At 30.8% G+C, this 18,495-nt stretch overlaps 3 protein-coding genes across 3 annotated transcripts; all 3 read right to left on the reverse strand.

Moving 5' to 3' along the window:
- Positions 1 to 523: 523 nt before the first annotated feature.
- LOC145314961 (uncharacterized) lies at positions 524 to 8,033 on the reverse strand. Its single transcript, XM_080155035.1, has 5 exons — positions 7,941 to 8,033; positions 4,593 to 6,150; positions 3,229 to 4,246; positions 2,387 to 2,460; positions 524 to 2,019 (listed from the first exon to the last, which is right to left on the reverse strand). Exons 3-5 carry the CDS (start codon positions 4,208 to 4,210, stop codon positions 1,021 to 1,023), a joined length of 2,055 nt encoding a protein of 684 aa, XP_080011161.1. The 5' UTR covers positions 4,211 to 4,246; positions 4,593 to 6,150; positions 7,941 to 8,033; the 3' UTR covers positions 524 to 1,020.
- Positions 8,034 to 13,307: 5,274 nt separating this feature from the next.
- LOC145314653 (uncharacterized) lies at positions 13,308 to 15,465 on the reverse strand. The gene is made up of 3 exons (XM_080154661.1): positions 15,394 to 15,465; positions 14,910 to 14,992; positions 13,308 to 14,510 (listed from the first exon to the last, which is right to left on the reverse strand). The coding sequence occupies exon 3, from the start codon at positions 14,467 to 14,469 to the stop codon at positions 13,327 to 13,329; it is 1,143 nt and encodes a 380-aa protein (XP_080010787.1). The 5' UTR covers positions 14,470 to 14,510; positions 14,910 to 14,992; positions 15,394 to 15,465; the 3' UTR covers positions 13,308 to 13,326.
- A 3-nt stretch (positions 15,466 to 15,468) lies between these two features.
- On the reverse strand, positions 15,469 to 17,562 carry LOC145314652 (uncharacterized). Its single transcript, XM_080154660.1, has one exon. It carries the CDS (start codon positions 17,497 to 17,499, stop codon positions 15,838 to 15,840), a length of 1,662 nt encoding a protein of 553 aa, XP_080010786.1. The 5' UTR covers positions 17,500 to 17,562; the 3' UTR covers positions 15,469 to 15,837.
- Positions 17,563 to 18,495: the final 933 nt, after the last annotated feature.

Below are 18,495 nucleotides of genomic sequence, written 5' to 3' on the forward strand. Positions count from 1 at the left end.
TTGTTTTTATGTATCACCCCCATGCCCTAATTTGGGGTTACAAATTGCGTAAAAAGTGCATTCAAATCAAATCAAAAGAAAACTGGGATACAAAAAATGCATTCAATAGAAAGCCCTTTGTTTCCTTTAAAGTAGCGCAGCAACTTTATAACAAGTGTATGCCATACGTCCTTGTGTTACTCAGAGATTGTTTAAAACACAGTCACTGTGCAATTCATTCGTACAAAGCCTCTCTAACAACGTACGCTAGTCTGGGCCTTTGGCCCCCTTAGGTCTAACAAAACTGGTTTTAATATTATAATTTTTCATTTTAATATCCGCGGAAAGCTGTCTATAAATATATGACATATATTATTATTTATTACATATAGAGCTTCGTGCTAATTATGGATATAAAAGTCCTTGTTAAACGAAACAGGATAGCTAAAAATAGAATGGTAATAATTCATAAATAATAAAAGGTAAAAACTATGAAAATTCAAACACTTTTTTACAGTTTCACAAAAGAACTAAAAGGTAATTTCAAACATTTATTTTAGATTTTTTTTGTGAAAATTGAATTAAAAGTTATAGGTATAAATAAAAATTGTAGGTTATCATACTAGAATACACATTTCATTTTTTTAAATTTTTTTTTTAAACTTTAAGATTAGATACCTACCTAACAATGATAAAAAAATGACAGTAGATATACATCTATAAAACTTATTTATAATCAAATCTAGTTTTATATACCTAGGGTTATCAAAATTAAGTGCTTAAATCTAAAATCTTAAAAAAAGATACTTATGAATAATGACAGATTTTAACAACTGATCATTCATTTTAAAACTTAATATGGGACATTTTAGTCATGTCATCTGAAGGGTCTAACTAATAGCAATATTTTACTTTAAAATGTCACACATTTAGCTTTAAAATGAATTAAGAAATTTTTATCACTCGATAAATTTTTAACATTCAAAATCATCTTTAAGGTAATTCATTTTTACATATAATCAAAAAACGTTAAAAGTAAAATCAGATTTCAATCTTTTGTTCAGCTATGTCAGTATTATTACTATCCCCATCATGACACAAATCATCATCAATTTCCTCTTTAATATCTTCTTCAAAGTGAGTTATTTCAATACTATCGTTTTTCTTTTGAACATCTTCTTCAATATTTTCAGTCTTAATTTGTATTGAGAGAGAATCATCATCAAACAATTCTTCTTTTACAACAAATTCTCTGCAGGCATTTGTGCATTCAACCATCTTGAGATGTCTGCCTGTTTTATTATGTCTGCTCAAGTCAGACTTGTCTCGAAAACTTTTGTCGCAAATTTCACACAAATGTGGCTTTTCATCTGTATGGGACGTCATATGTTTATCTAAAGAACATTTATATGTGAATGACTGTTGACATACATGGCAAGAGTATGGTTTCTCACCAGTGTGTATCCTTTGATGAATAGCCAATGAACCATTCTGTGCGAACTTTTTTTTGCAAACGTCACAAGAGTATTGTTTTTCTAAATGAATCTTTTTATGCTTCAACATAGTAGTTTTGTCACTGAAATCTCTGTTGCATATATCACAAGAATATGGCTTTTCGCCGGTGTGGATTCTTTTATGCCTCGTTAATGAACAGCTTATTGAGAATGTTTTATCACAAACGTCACATGCATATGGTTTTACACCTGTATGGATTCTCATATGTGCAACCAAGGATTCATTTCGTGCAAATACCTTGTTGCACACATCACAAGAATATGGCTTCTCGCCAGTATGGCTCCTTTTGTGAAGAGCCAGTTTACTGCTTTCTGTAAATGCCTTATCACACTCATCACATTTATATGGTTTCTCCCCGGTATGAATCCTCATGTGCGCATCCAAACTATGCTTCACAGAGAAACACTTGTTGCATACTTCGCACGAGTATGGCTTCTCCCCTGTGTGGGTCCTTATATGAATAGTCAATGTTGATTTTTGTTGAAACTCCTTGTTACAATATTCACACACATGCATATTGGTTTTCTAATCTGAGTCACCTGAAAAAAAAAAAAGATATTACTTACAAATTCATACTTATAAAACAAAAGTCTTTCAAAAATAAAGACTTGGGAATTATATTTCTATGAAATGCGAATTGAATTAAATTCAAAATTGAGAAAAAAATCCTTAATGGATAATACCAACTTTTGAAGAAAAACAAATTTTCGCCTAAAATTAATAAAAACTGTCTAATTTGGCGAGAAATAACACAAAAAATAGGTGGCGATAGAGGTTCTGGTGGTATTTCAAAGTTTTATAACACCACCTCTCTTTTTATTCGTAGTCCAAATTTTTTTCATAAGATTTTAACTAAATATCAACACTTAACAGTACAACTAAAAATATTTACCTGAATCAGTTGTAGATGAAATACTAGAGATGTTAAAAAACACGTTAGTTTCCCGGTTACATCTATATTCAAGTCTGAAAAAGATTATACTAATTAATACAAAAGTATAAATTATGTTATGTAATAATATAACGGGAAACAAGAAGATAAATTTGGAACAACATTTTTGTCTGTAGCTTAGGATTTCGATAACTACTAAACTAAGAAACTTCATATAGATTAAGTGATAGTTTTAGTCTATTTTATTTTAATATTTAATTCTCAAGGAAGTTTTAAGCTATTTTTTAGCCCCTGTCTGCCCCTTTGAATACAGATACACTAGATGCTAGGGGAGTAGCCGTTATTTTTTCCCCTATAAAATATGACTCAGAATTGCTGTAAGTTGTAAACATTCTAAAGGGCAAATAATAAATATACAGCTTATAAAAGTAAGTTATATAAGAAAATAAATATCAAAATCTTACTTTTTCTTAAAGAAAAGGTATCTCATCTTATTTTATTATCTATTTTTTACGTTTTCTTTCTTTAACCTTTAACATTCAATATTACATGTGCTCCATGCAATTTAATTACATTACAGGGGTGTATATTCTACATGGAATCCTCTCTTAATGGGGGGGGGGGGGTGTAAAAATAAAGTGAATTTTCGACAAAGAAAGTAGAGAAAAGCTGGTTTCAACCAAAACTTTTCAATGACTTTATTGATATGTAACTCTAAACAGCTAAGGTAAAAAAGTTCATATGAAAAGAGAAATAGGGGGGAGAAATTGAAATATTTTTTGCAGCTGGAAAATAAAATGAATCTTGTGCATAATATAAACCCCTGTTACATTTCTAAGTTTATCCTTCCTTAACTTCAACTTTACACTCTACAGAAAGAGAAATAAACTCTGTATTATCAATAGTTTCCTCTTTAATATTATTTTCTTCTTCTTTCACATCATCGCTTACTTCAACAGAATCCACAGGAGTAATTTCAATTGAATCTTCTTTAATGTCTTCCTTAGCTTCAACATCATCACAGTCAACAATACAAACAGAGTTATCATCAGTAGCTGTATTCATTCTCCTAAAGTGGAGGCTAGATTTCATGTGATAATTCAGTGCAAATTTGCTTGAAAATCTCTTGTTGCATGGGTCACACGAATAGGGCTTTTCACCTGTATGGGTCTTATGATGTAGAGTTAAACAATTGTTCCGCTTAAATGCCTTTCCACACAAATCACAGGCGTATGGCTTCTCTCCGGTATGAATTCTCATATGCATCTTTAGCTGGCCACTATTAGCAAAAGTCTTCTGACATATATCACAGAAATATGGCTTTTCACCGGTATGAATCCATTTATGCACAGTCAACTGTTGGCGAGAAATAAACGCCTCATCGCACAAATCACAAGAGAATGGCCTCTCATTTGTGTGAAGCATTTTGTGATTTATCAAATGAGCCTTTTGTGAAAATGCCTTACTGCATACATCACATGAGTATGGCTTTTCGCCTAGATGAACACGTCTATGCTCATTTAACTTATCACTGCGTATGAACGCCATTTCACATAGATCGCAAGAGAAAGGTTTCTCCCCAGTATGTGTTCTTTTGTGAATAACCAAAGATTCTTTCGTTGCTAACGCTTTATTACATTGATCACAAGGATATGTTTCCTTACTTGTATGCTTACGTTGATGCACAACCATAACATCTTTTCTCGAAAATGTTTTATCACAAATTTCGCAACTGAATGGTTTTTCGCCGGTATGAACATATTGGTGATTATCTAAACTTTGTTTCTTTGAAAACTCTTTGTTGCATATATTACATGAGAACATTTTGATTGGTAATATCTTCTAATCTGTAATAGAATCCTGAAATAATAGTTATTTAAAATCAAGTGACCGTTAGAGCTGTGGCCTTTCCTCTCAGTCTTTTCAGTCTTAACGAGTTTTTTAAACTTCTTTCTATCATGCCGTGAAAGCATTACAAAAAAAGAGGTAAAAACTTTTCCAAAACGGCATAAAAACACCAGCCCTAAGGAGCTATTTGTCCTTGCATAAACCTATAAACCTAACCTAATGTAAACATAAAAAAATGACAGTAATTTAGTCCAGAAGTATTCTTTATAATGTTTTAATGAAATAAGGTTTGAATTAATAACACTTGCATATTTTGATATCAAGATCAAATTGTTTATTATATCCTTGGTTTGGTTACCTGAATTTTGTGAAATTGCTTTTAAATGGTCTTACATCCGAGTCAAATGAATTTATGTCATTTTCATTGGTTAGTCTGAAATATTTAACATTTTATATATTCATGTATATTGTAAATTTAAATACCATGCGTTAAAGAAAACATAAATAAAACAATAATAAATATATTTTTTTCTCATACTAAATAAAATATCTTGAGGCGTGGACAGGAATTGACTAGACTATGGGTTGAGAGAAGGGGTTAAAGAAAGTACAATAATAGAACGTTGAACAATTAATTTTTATGATTTGAATAACATAGGGAAACATTGTTTGATAAAGTGTAGTGTTGTATTTATCATTCAGATTTTTTTTCTTAACCCTGCCCTCCCCCCCCATCCACCCTTTTTTTGGATTATGAAGAAAGTAGAATTTTTTAAGAGGACATATAACACCTTCATCCCACTGGCCATACCAGGGTTCCATAGTCTTTTTTAGTTTGGTTCCGTTTCCGATTAAGTTCCGCTGTTGGATGAAAACCGACTCAGAACCCTACTCAAAGACCATAAAGAATTTTAAAATCTTTACCACTTTAGGGCCAACAAAAATACGAATTAAGTAAACTTATCTGAGAACAAACGTCTAAAATAAAATAAGCATATATTTTTAATTGAAATTTCTTGTATCAAGATGACTGGTTTTCTTCTTCTTTAATTCTTTTATCTAAAATTTTCAGCGCTAAAGGGATAAAAAGATCTTCTTTCATTCTTACATCCGTATAATCACTTAGAACTATGAGTTTCCTCTTCTTTAATATCTACTTCACATTCAATAAAACTCGGAGCATCTTCACAATGTTCTGGATTTTCCTTAAACTTTTTTGCATGTCCAACTGATTTTTTGTGCCTATAAAAACTAGAATGATCACTGTAAGCTTTGTTGCATAAAACACAAGAGTATGGCTTCTCGCCAGTGTGACTTCTTTTATGCAAGGCTAATTGACTACTACGTGGATATGACTTGTCACATGTATCACAAGAAAAGGGTCTATCATTTGTATGGATTATTTTATGCTGTGTCAACTCACAACTTCGCGTAAATGTCTTTGTGCATTCATCACAGGAATATGGTTTTTCACCTGAATGAATTCTTTTGTGTTCGTTTAATTCGGTTTTTGTAATAAAATGTTTTGTGCATTCATCACAAGAGTAAGGTTTCTCCCCTGTATGAATCCTTCTGTGAATTATCATTCTGTTATTCGTTGAAAACGCTGAATTGCATACATCACATAAATAAGGCCTTTCGCCTGTGTGCATTCTTGTATGAACAGTCAAATCATTGCTTCGCGAAAATGCCTTCTCACATATTTCGCAAGAAAAAGGTTTCTCACCTGAATGAATACGTTTGTGCACAGTCAAATAACTTTTACGCGAAAATGTCTTGTCACATTCTACACAAGGATAATTTTTTTCACCGGTGTGTATCCGTTTGTGCACGTTAAGGTTTCCTGTTGTAGTGAATCCTTTGTTGCAAATATCACAGAATTTAATGTTCTCCATTTCTCGATCTTGTTTAACCATCTATAACAAATAAAACATTTTAATCCTTATATAAACTTGATTTTTTTAAACTTCCGACTTTAGAGATGAAATTTTTAAGTATAATTACAGAGGTATAGAACGCCTGAAAATTATTTCTAGTGCTTTAAGCCAAAAAAATTATATACAATGAAAATTGGCCAAAATGTTTGTATGTTACTCCGTTCTAAAAGATATAGCTGAACACACAATGTTTTTTTTTGCAGGGAATCTTCATATATACAGGGTGAGTCAGAAAAAAACTGAGTTATTCGATTTTCAGAAACAACCAGAAGGAATACAGAAAAAATAATTATATGTCCTTGTTCTCTGTACAAAAGCACATCAAACTTGTAAAAGGTGTTTTTCATTATCTCTAAAAATGCGGCCTCTATGATAGGTGTATGGTGTCAAAAATTGCCTTGTGTGAAAAATGTTGATCAAGAAAAATTAAAATAACTCATCTATTTTGTATAAAAATATTTATTTAGAAAAAGGTCTAGGAAAAGTACTTTAATGAGTTTTCTCGTATTCATTCGAATCCGGTGGACAGGAACCGGTTCTCATCAATACGAAAAAACTATGTCTAGCATCGTATTATATCCAGTTTTCTACGAATATAGAAATGTACAATCATAAGATTAAAACTAGTTTTTTTAGCCGGTGCCTTCGGCACCACGGGGCTAAAAAAACTAGTTTTAATCCTATAATTGTACATTCTATATCCGCGGAAAGCCGTTTATAATACGATACGAGAAATAACTATTAAAGGTGAAATGCTTTTTGGCTCCTCACACAAGCATTTTTAGAATACTGCAATTTGTCATTTTTTCATATTTTTCTGATTGTGGTGCATGTGGTTTAAACGAATTTTCTATAATAACGTAGCTTATAGTAAAAAGAAAAATAAACCTTTTTATTTGACAAAAAAATCTCTTAAGATAGAAAAAGTTATCAAGGTTTGAATTTCTAAAATAAAAATGCCTTTTAGAAACCCCACCCTATTTAAATGAAGTTATTATGATGGATTATAACACACAAGTATAATTTGTCAAAAGGGGGTGGAGATTTTGGAGATTAAATCCAGTCTTGCACCAAATATAGAGGAAATTCAGGGGGAGGGGGGAGGAATTTAGGTAATGAGCTGGTTTTCCGGTCATGGGGTATAAAATCTTAACAATAGATTACAACAAAACGTTTGATTTACAATGTGATAATTTAATTTAAATAAATTGTATTTTTAAGATTATAAATATTAACAATTTGGTGAATAAAAATTTTAATAATCAAAAAATATGTTTGTTTATCTATTGAGAATGGTAGACATTTTTTATTATAAATAAATCTACCTAAAAAGTACAAAATAATGGCCGAAAAAGTCATCACACACACTTTTTAAAATCTCTATGCTCTAAAAAGCGCCGTTGTTTTCAGAGATATTCAAAAACACCTTTTCTAAGTTTAATGTATATTTTTATAGAGAACAAGAACCTATAATTGTTTTTTCCATATTTCTACTGGTTGTATCAGAAAATCGGAAAACTCAGTTTTTTTCTGACTCACCCTGTATATAAATCAGGCAGGTTTTAATCTATTTGTAAAATGTACCTCGATAAAATCTCCAAAGAGAAAAGAACCATACAATACGAAAAGAACTTGCTGATCAATGCTGATACCACTTCTCCATTTTTAAAATAAATCCCCCCCTCCCCCTTATTTTCGAGGATTTTCAGTGCTTAATAAGGTACATTGTTTAAAATCGCCGAATATTATACAACAAAACTTTTTTTTACCTTGATTAATGATTCGAAGAACCGAAAAATGTTGTCATCCGTTTATCCATATTAATGTCAATTTCAGAGCTACCTTTGACATTTTAATAATCTAAAAAATATCATATCCTATGTAAATAATAAACTTATGCAACTGTTTTTTTTTGCACAGAAAATAATTAAAATTAAAACTACACAAAAAATTACAAAAGAAACATTTTCTGTAGAGAAAAAAAACATTTAATACAATCATATCATACAATTAAATAAATATTACATACAAAAATTATAATAGAATGTTAAGTAAAACAAAAAGTGCTAGTGACTTCAACTGTAAAAATTAAGAAAAATGTAACTCAGGAAAATAACAAGGATTAGAACTACCATAAGTAGCAAAACACAAACAAATCATAATAAATTGTATACTGGATGCTATAAGTAAAAGGTATTTTTTTTTAAAATCAGCTATCTTTCTTAGAAAGAGAAAATCACAAAAGTGAATTAGAAAGTAACTTCCCAACTAAATAACAAAACATTAATATTTTTAAAATAAAAGTAAAACCAGACTTAATATTTCAGTAGAGCAGCTACCCTATAAATAAATACCCATAGGTATCAATCATTTTATAAATGTTTGATTTACTTGATGTTTTATCAAAATATAAATTTCGGATCATATGAAGGAAATGAAGTCATTCCTAAAAAGGACAGAAATTCCCTTCCTTGGGTATAGGAAGGCTATTTCCTTTCCTTTTTCTTACAAATTCTCAGTAAGGAAGGTGATTTCTGTCCACTATCTTACAAATTCTCACTAAAGGAAGGTGACCTCTGTCCACCATCTTACAAATTCTTCCTAGTTCTTAGAAATTCTTCCTTTTCCTCACTATTACAACCATGTTTAATCAATCTACCTTATTTTACCAAATTCTTCCTTATTCTCAGAAATTCTACCTTAATTACACAAATTCTCCCTTATTCTCAGATAACTTACCTTATTCTAAGAAATTCTTCCTTATTCCAAGAAAACCTACCTTATTCCCCCAAATTCTTCCTTGTTCTAAGAAAATCTACCTTATTCCCTCAAATTCTTCCTTGTTCTGAAAATTTCTACCTTATTCTAAGAAAATCTACCTTATTCTAAGAAATTCTTCCTTATTCTAAGAAATTCTTGCTTATTCTAAGAAATTCTTCCTTATTCTAAGAAATTCTACCTTCTTCCAAGAAAATCTACCTTATTCTAAGAAATTCTTCCTTATTCCAAGAAAACCTACCTTATTCCCCCAAATTCTTCCTTGTTCTAAGAAAATCTACCTTATTCCCTCAAATTCTTCCTTGTTCTGAAAATTTCTACCTTATTCTAAGAAAATCTACCTTATTCTAAGAAATTCTTCCTTATTCTAAGAAATTCTTGCTTATTCTAAGAAATTCTTCCTTATTCTAAGAAATTCTACCTTCTTTTAAGAAAATCTACCTTATTCTAAGAAATTCTTCCTTATTCTAAGAAAATCTACCTTATTCTCCCATATTCTTCCTTATTCTAAGAAATTCTTCCTTGTTCTAAGAAAATCTACCTTCTTCTAAGAAATTCTTCCTTATTCTAAGAAAATCAACCTTATTCTCCCTAATTATTCTTTATCCCCCAAATTCTACCTTATTCTAAGAAATTCTTACTTGTTCTAAGAAAATCTATCTAATTCTAAGAAATTCTTTCTTATTCTAAGAAAATCTACCTAATTCTCCCAAATTCTATTATAAAAAAATCTACCTTATTCTAAGAAATTCTTCCTTATTCTAAGAAAATCTTCCTTATTCTAAGAAATTCTTCCTTATTCTAAGAAAATCTACCTAATTCTCCCAAATTCTTCCTTATTCTAAGAAAATCTACCTTATTCTAAGAAATTCTTCCTTATTCTAAAAAGTTCTACCTTATTCTAAGAAAATCTACCTTATTCTAAGAAATTCTTCCTTATTCTAAAAAAATCTACCTAATTCTCCCAAATTAAACCTTATTCTAAGAAAATCTACCTTATTCTAAGAAATTCTTCCTTATTCTAAGAAAATCTACCTTATTCTAAGAAATTCTTCCTTATTCTAAGAAATTCTACCTTATTCTAAGAAAATCTACCTTATTCTAAGAAATTCTTCCTTATTCTAAGAAAATCTACCTAATTCTCCCAAATTCTTCCTTATTCTAAGAAAATCTACCTTATTCTAAGAAATTCTTCCTTATTCTAAGAAATTCTTCCTTATTCTAAGAAATTCTACCATATTCTAAGAAAATCTACCTTATTCTAAGAAATTCTTCCTTATTCTAGGAAAATCTACCTAATTCTCCCAAATTCTTGCTTATTCTAAGAAAATCTACCTTATTCTAAGAAATTCTTCCTTATTCTAAGAAAATCTACCTTATTCTAAGAAATTCTTCCTTATTCTAAGAAAATCTACCTTATTCTAAGAAATTCTTCTTTATTCTAAGAAATTCTACCTTATTCTAAGAAAATCTACCTTATTCTAAGAAATTCTTCCTTATTCTAAGAAAATCTACCTAATTCTCCCAAATTCTTCCTTATTCTAAGAAAATCTGCCTTATTCTAAGAAATTCTTCCTTATTCTAAGAAAATCTACCTTATTCTAAGAAATTCTTCCTTATTCTAAGAAAATCTACCTTATTCCCCCAAATTCTTCCTTATTCTAAGAAATTCTTCCTTATTCTAACAAATTCTTCCTTATTCTAAGAAAATCTACCTAATTCTCCCAAATTCTTGCAATATATAGGGGTCCCATAGTCAAAAACAAAGTTTCAGCGCAATCCGACCACCTGTTCTTGAGATACGGTGACCTGGTGTCCTTGGTACCTACAGTAAGATTTGGGAAATGGTTCAAATCCTTAGTAAATTTGGTTAAAGTCCAAAAATATTTTGACACTTAAAATTATTTTCAAATATTTGATCAAAATTATTTGTCCACCTGGGTATTTTTTCTTCAAAAAAGTGCCAAAATATTTTATTAAGGATTCGAACCATTTCCCAAATCTCAACGTCAGTGCCAAGGACACCAGGTCACTGTATCTCAAGAACGGGTGGTCGAATCGCGCTGAAACTTTGTTTTTGAGTTTGGGACCCCTATATATTGAAAGAATTTGGGAGAATTAGGTAGATTTTCTTAGAATAAGGAAGAATTTCTTAGAATAAGGTAGATTTTCTTAGAATAAGGTAGAATTTCTTAGATTAAGGAAGAATTTCTTAGAATAAGGTAGAATTTCTTAGAATAAGGAAGAATTTCTTAGAATAAGCAAGAATTTCTTAGAATAAGGTAGATTTTCTTAGAATAAGGAAGAATTTCTTAGAATAAGGTAGATTATCTTAGAATAAGCAAGAATTTGGGAGAATTAGGTATATTTTCCTAGAATAAGGAAGAATTTCTTAGAATAAGGTAGGCTTTCTTAGAATAAGGTAGAATTTCTTAGAATAAGGAAGAATTTCTTAGAATAAGGAAAAATTTCTTAGAATAAGGTATATTTTCTTAGAATAAGGAAGAATTTGGGAGAATCAGGTAGATTTTCTTAGAATAAGGAAGAATTTCTTAGAATAAGGTAGATTTTCTTAGAATAAGGAAGAATTTGGGAGAATTAGGTAGATTTTCTTAGAATAAGGAAGAATTTCTTAGAATAAGGTAGATTTTCTCAGAATAAGGTAGAATTTCTTAGAATAAGGAAGAATTTCTTAGAATAAGGTAGATTTTCTTAGAATAAAGAAGAATTTGTTAGAATAAGGAAGAATTTCTTAGAATAAGGAAGAATTTCTTAGAATAAGGTAGATTTTCCTAGAATAAGAAAGAATTTTCTTAGAATAAGAAAGAATTTTCTAGAATAAGGTAGATTTTCTTAGAATAAGGAAGAATTTGGGAGAATAAGGAAGAATTTCTTAGAATAAGGTAGAATTTCTTAGAATAAGGAAGAATTTCTTAGAATAAGGAAGAATTTCTTAGAATAAGGTAGATTTTCTTAGAATAAGGAAGAATTTGGGAGAATCAGGTAGATTTTCTTAGAATAAGGAAGAATTTCTTAGAATAAGGTAGATTTTCTTAGAATAAGGAAGAATTTGGGAGAATTAGGTAGATTTTCTTAGAATAAGGAAGAATTTCTTAGAATAAGGAAGAATTTCTTAGAATAAGGTAGAATTTCTTAGAATAAGGAAGAATTTCTTAGAATAAGGTAGATTTTCTTAGAATAAAGAAGAATTTGTTAGAATAAGGAAGAATTTCTTAGAATAAGGAAGAATTTCTTAGAATAAGGTAGATTTTCTTAGAATAAGAAAGAATTTTCTAGAATAAGGTAGATTTTCTTAGAATAAGGAAGAATTTGGGAGAATAAGGAAGAATTTCTTAGAATAAGGTAGATTTTCTTAGAATAAGGAAGAATTTCTTAGAATAAGGAAGAATTTCCTAGAATAAGGAAGAATTTCCTAGAATAAGGAAGAATTTGGGAAACCAAGGAAGAATTTGGGGGAGTAAGGTAGATTTTCTTAGATTTAGGAAGAATTTCTTAGAATAAGGTAGGTTATCTGAGAATAAGTGAGAATGTGTAAGGAAAAGGTAGACTTTGTTATGAAAAGGTAGAATTTGGAGGAACTAGGTTAATTTTCTTAGGATTAGGAAGATTAAGTGAGATTTAGGAAGGTGATTTTTATTCTCTTTTTCAGATATGTGAGAAAAAGGAGAGTGATTTTTGTCCATATTTCAATTATCTGAGAAAAAGGAAGATGATTTCTGTCCTTTTTGCAATGAAATTTCTGTCCTTTTAAGGAATGACTTCATTTCCTTCATATGATCCTAAATTTCACTAAATACTACATAAATAGACTAATTGTAAGGAGTTACTTAGTGATTTATTGATAAACCTACTGAGAACTTAATTTGCATTTTTCATCAATAATATTGTTAATCTTTTATTCCTGCATTACTTTACGTTATAGTCGTCTTTATTAGCAGGATATTTTCTACAGTATTTTGAAAAGATATAAACAATAAAAAATCTGATCTAGTGCAGTTCACAGTAAAATGATTTGATTTGATTTGATCTGAACCTATTTTTTACAACAGTACAAAATTTTATCCGACATAAGACGGCTTACAAATAATCGTGAATAGCAATTACCATAAAACGCACAGTTATCATGCAGTGCACATAAATGCGCGAATAAGACTTTTTAAAAGCTTGTTTTCTTTAATCATGCTTTCAGAATATTTGCAGGCCTTCTCACACAGCTCATAACGGTAAATGGGAATAAATGTACGATCAGCCGTTTGGCAACTAGTAGCCTTTAAAGTTCATAGAATTTGGATATAATCGTTACCAAGAACATTTTACAGTGAACTGCACTAGATAAAAAAAACAATAGTTAATGTTCTAATTATCATTCTCTTGTTTAATTTCTAAATTACACTCTGGTGGAGGATTGTGAAGCATGGATTCTGTTTCTTCTGGCCTCTCTTCCTTGATACTAGCAAGAAGAAAGTCATTCATATTCGGAATATGACCATTATTATAATGATCATGATTATGTAAACTATCATCTTTATCATTCTCATTTACTTCACCTTCACTTAGCTCTGCAATGACATTCAAAAGAGGATTTATATCACCTGACTCATTATTTGCATTTTGATTATTTATACTTTCATCATTTTCCATATCATCTTCAGTTTCATTTAAGTCATCCTGTTCTTTCTCGCCTTCATTTAACTCTATGGCTACATTGAACAAAGGATCCATTTCAAAGGATTCTTCTTTCATCTCATTATTTTCATATTTGACGTCCACCTGACTAAAGTCCATGTAGGGAAACACTAGGCCTAGATTCTCATATTCTTGTAATAGCTGGCGATGTTGGGCAGATTTATAATGCCTTGTCAAGTCTGATCTGTCTCTGTAAAACTTCTGGCAAGGATCACATGAGTATGGGGTCACACCTAGATGAATCTTTTTATGTTTGTTTAAATCTCCACTTTGCTTGAATGCCTTTTCACACACCTCGCATATATACGGTTTTTCCCCGGTATGGGTTCTTATGTGTAGAGTCAATTCAACGTTCTGTTTAAATTTCTTGTCACACAATTCACATGCATATGGTTTTTCACCTGTATGGATCCTCTTATGCGTGTTCAATTGACTAATTTGTGAGAAAGCTTTAGTACATACTTCACATACGTATGGCTTCTCGCCAGTGTGAACTCTTTTATGTTTCTTTAAGTAACTTTTATAATTGAATGCCTGGTCGCATTCATCACAAGAATACGGCCTTTCGCCTGTATGTACTCTATGATGAGTAATCAACTCAGCTTTAGACTTGAAAGTTTTTTCACAAAGAACACAAGCAAATGGTCGTTCCCCTGTGTGGAGCCTTTTATGCTTTCTCATCTGACTGCTTTGGGTGAATTTTCGGTCGCATTGATCACAAGAATATGGTTTTTCGCCTGTGTGGATTCTCACGTGGTCGACCAGGCTTGATTTCTTCTTGAAATCTTTTTTGCAGATTTCACAAGTATGCATGGTGCATGCAAAATGTAAACTCTCCAATTTTTAAAAAAGTCCTGAAAAAATATAAATATAAATTGACAACAAAATTAACCTACCTAAATCATAATACAATAAAAAAACAATATTTGTCTATTTGTCTGTCTGTCCGTCCATTAAGATCTCGCTAAAAGCTGAACCCAAAAGATTGTGCTTTTCAGAGATTATGGTCATGTGACAGCTTGAAGCTTTTTTTCTTGCGGTTGAAACATCCCCCTTCAGTAAAAATTGGATTATAACTAGGGACGCAGGGACTTGTTACTTATAAAGTGTCAAAAAAGGACGTATTGTACTTTAAAAACTAAAATATATAAACTTTACAGACTATTATAAATGCATTAATTAACAGTTTTACAAAGTTTTAAACTATCAAAACAATTCTATCACTCGTCTCTTTAAATAGTATAAAATGTTACCTTAGTATATTCTGGGGCAGAAGCCTCAAAGGAATGTATAAAGTATGTAGGTATTGAATCTTCTGCTATATTTTCTTACAATTCTGAAATAAAAACAAATTGAATGAGGGGATACAGAGAAATTATAAATTAAGGATGAATATTTGAGGCAATAAATAACTGCTATTAGCATTTAGATTTATTTGACTATAAGTGTCTTTTTATCCCATTGAACTTTTAAAATGTTCCGCTATAAACAATGTACGTTAAAATTTAAAATAGTTAAAAATGAATGATTGCTTTAAAAATTAAGAAAGTTATAGGTACTTATGTAATTTCTAAATGATTAAGTAGACTAAGTATTGTTTTTCTTTCAAATAGGTACCTAACTTATTTCATTATTTAAAAAAAAATCTGACTTCTTTTTAGAGAAATATTTGTAATAAAATTTTATTATTATAAAATCCTGTACATTCGTTATAAAACAAAAAAAATGTATTCTTACTCAAATATTCTTGAATTATCTTGTGTAGAAATCAAAGGAAAGTGTCATTTTAGAAACCATTCTGTTCAATCTGAAAATGAAACAATTAACTTGGTAGGTATCCTCTTTAAGAAGATGAATTTAAATTAACAATTTTAAATTACATATAATACAATAACAATATAAAGTAAGAAATGATTGTAATATCTCATATTTTACTATAGGGATCAAATAACCTGATTAATATGTATTGTTTTCAAACCCCTATAGTAAATTAAAGCCCCATGTGGCTTCCTAAACCCCTTATAACCTTCCATATACGGACTACCTATAGTATCAGTAAAAAAAAGCAAAAGTAGATAAAGGGTCATTATGGCTACTACAATGATCAATTTAATATTTTAATACATAGGATTACTTTAAACTAGAATATTTAGGTTGAATTTAGACATCATCATTCTTGTTTTATCCCATTGGAACATAATAAATTTCTGAGGCAATATCTCCGTTGTTGTCTCCCTCCAGTTGATGAGGTCTGTTTGTCTGTGCTGCTAGCAATTGCTGACTAGATAAAGCAGTGTTCTCAACTACACTTAAGTCATCATCTTTAACAACTTGCTTTTTCTCAGGTTGAACCTGACAAATATCCTTTAAATTTGAATTACCCCCCTCCTCCTCTTTATGTCGGGTTATTTTGTGTCTCTTCAGGGCAAATGGTTTGTAGGCCACATAGTCACATTGCTCATGATCACAAGGATATCTAATGCCCATATGGACAAAGCGTACATGTTTTCTCAGCTGGTCCTTTGTAGTAGTGGAATAATTACAAGCATCACAAGAATATGTTTTTGATTCATGTTTAGTCTGAACATGTTCCTTTAAATGCCAAGCTGTTTTAGCTTCATAGCTGCACAAATCGCACAAAAATTTTATTCCTTCATGGACAAATCTTCTGTGTGTTCTCAGGTTTGTCTGTTGTGTTGCAACATAATCACATAGATCACATGGATACTGTACACCCTCATGGATACCATTTTTGTGTATTTTCAAGGCACCAATTGTGGTTGCTGCGTAGGGGCATTTATCACAGTAATGGCGCACACCTTCGTGTTTGAACCGAATGTGCTCCTTCACATTGGCCGAATTTGTTGAGGTATAGTCACAGTGGGTACACTTGTGCACTTTCTTTGATTTCATCACTTTTCCTGTCATATCTGTATGGACTGTATCAAGGTGTCGCTGTAAATTTCTTTTCAAAGTTGCCACATAGGTACAGAGAGGGACTGTACAGGGATACCTATTATCCTGGTGTTGAGATTCATTGTGGTCTTTCAGTGTATTGATGTTAAGACACGTATAATCGCATAAATTACATGAATATAGTTGTCGCGCGGATTTAGATTCATGGCTAAGGCGATGGCGCTTTAGATTTCCCTTAAATTTCGCTACATAATCACAGTCAGGGCACTTGTGCACAGCATTTTTATATTCTCCGCCTTCGTGCTTGAATTTTCTATGTCTAACAAGATTAGATGGGAAAGTTGTAGAGTAGTCACACTCGGAACAAGATAGTTTTTCTTTCTGAACATCTGCTAAAATTTCAGTCATATTATCACTCTTTTTAACAATAGATTTTCGCAATTTTTTGGTACCACAACTTTTGTCACGTTTTTTGGATAACTTACGTTTTTTTCTTTGTACAGGTGTATTTTCTGTGTCTGATATGTCATTAGAAGAAATATTTTCTTCATTTATTTCTTTAATGTCAACATCCTGATGTAGAGCAAAAGAGTCATTATCTTCCATTTTTATATCACATTGATTGGCAATGCTAGAGGTTAGTTGGACTATTTTATCATCATCAATTTCTCCATCGACTTTTTCTCCTTTGATTTCTGAGCAAGATTCCATTCTTCCTACCAGCTGTTTGTAACTGGCAATGGCCTGGTCAATGGCAATGGTTGCCTCTTCTGTAGTACACAATGCTCTGGTCACTGACTCAAGGACCCTGTCAACCAGATTACTCTGTTCATTCTTGATAGCTTTCTGAATATTATTTGTTGCTGAATGAAGAAGAGCTGAGGCAGAACCAACACTAACACTCGCCTCTTCTAATACTTCCTCCATGTTGTTAAACTGACTCAAAATCTAATTTTACAATAAAATACTACAAACACATTTTATCTTTTCTGTAAAAAAGAATAAATTAGATTTATATGCATTTAAATGTATAAACACATTAAGCTGAGATATTATTATTAATATAAATAACAAATAATGGCTTTTTTTGGAGTTTTGCTTAATGTATTTACATTATATTAATAGCAGCACCTCAGAAACGAACAAATATAATATTTAAATATCTACTACACATCTCTATAGAAAGAGATATATAAAGGGGTAGGTAGGTTGTGCTAAAATTTCGTAAAGGTGAGAGTTTTAGGGCTTAAAAATAGTGGTAGAACGATAATATTCACTAAATAGGTATTGTATTCCTTAATGAAAAAAACTATAGACAAAAATATTAGTGAAAAATATTTAGTGAATATTTTCGCTCTATTACTGTTTCTAAGCCTTAAAACTCACACCTTTACGGAATTTAAGCACAACCTACCTCCTCCTTGTTAGCCTTCATTTTCCAAGAATGTTTCTAAATGTACAAAACACCGGGTTTTACGGGATCTCCCTTGATAAAAAAATCGTTTTCATTTAGGTCTCTGAATTAAGTAATTTTAAAAGTAACATCTAATAATTCAAAATCTTTGTGTAAATATAACAGAATGCGTTTGTGTCTGTGTGTTTATCTGTTGCGAAGGATCTCGCAAACCTCTAAACTTCCAAGGATTCTCTAATAAAGTGAAGCTTTTTATTAGAACAGAGAAGTTTCATATCTAATTTGAGGAGAAACAAACCATAATAGAATCCAATTATTTTCCGTTTTTAACTAAAAGTGAAAGTTTGAAATCCCGATCCAAATTCGATTCCTTCAAGTGCCCCTAGAGGCCTCTTTTGGGCGTTGCCACAATGAATTTATAAACTATGACACATAATTAAATAGATTGAGTTCTTGTTTTTAAACTTTCTATAATTTGCTAAACTTTCTTTTAGTTTGGTAAACCTAGT

This window comes from Acartia tonsa, chromosome 3 (genome assembly GCF_053477335.1).
Source record: "Acartia tonsa isolate MP-2025a chromosome 3, ASM5347733v1, whole genome shotgun sequence".
NCBI classification, from domain to species: Eukaryota; Metazoa; Arthropoda; class Copepoda; order Calanoida; family Acartiidae; genus Acartia; species Acartia tonsa.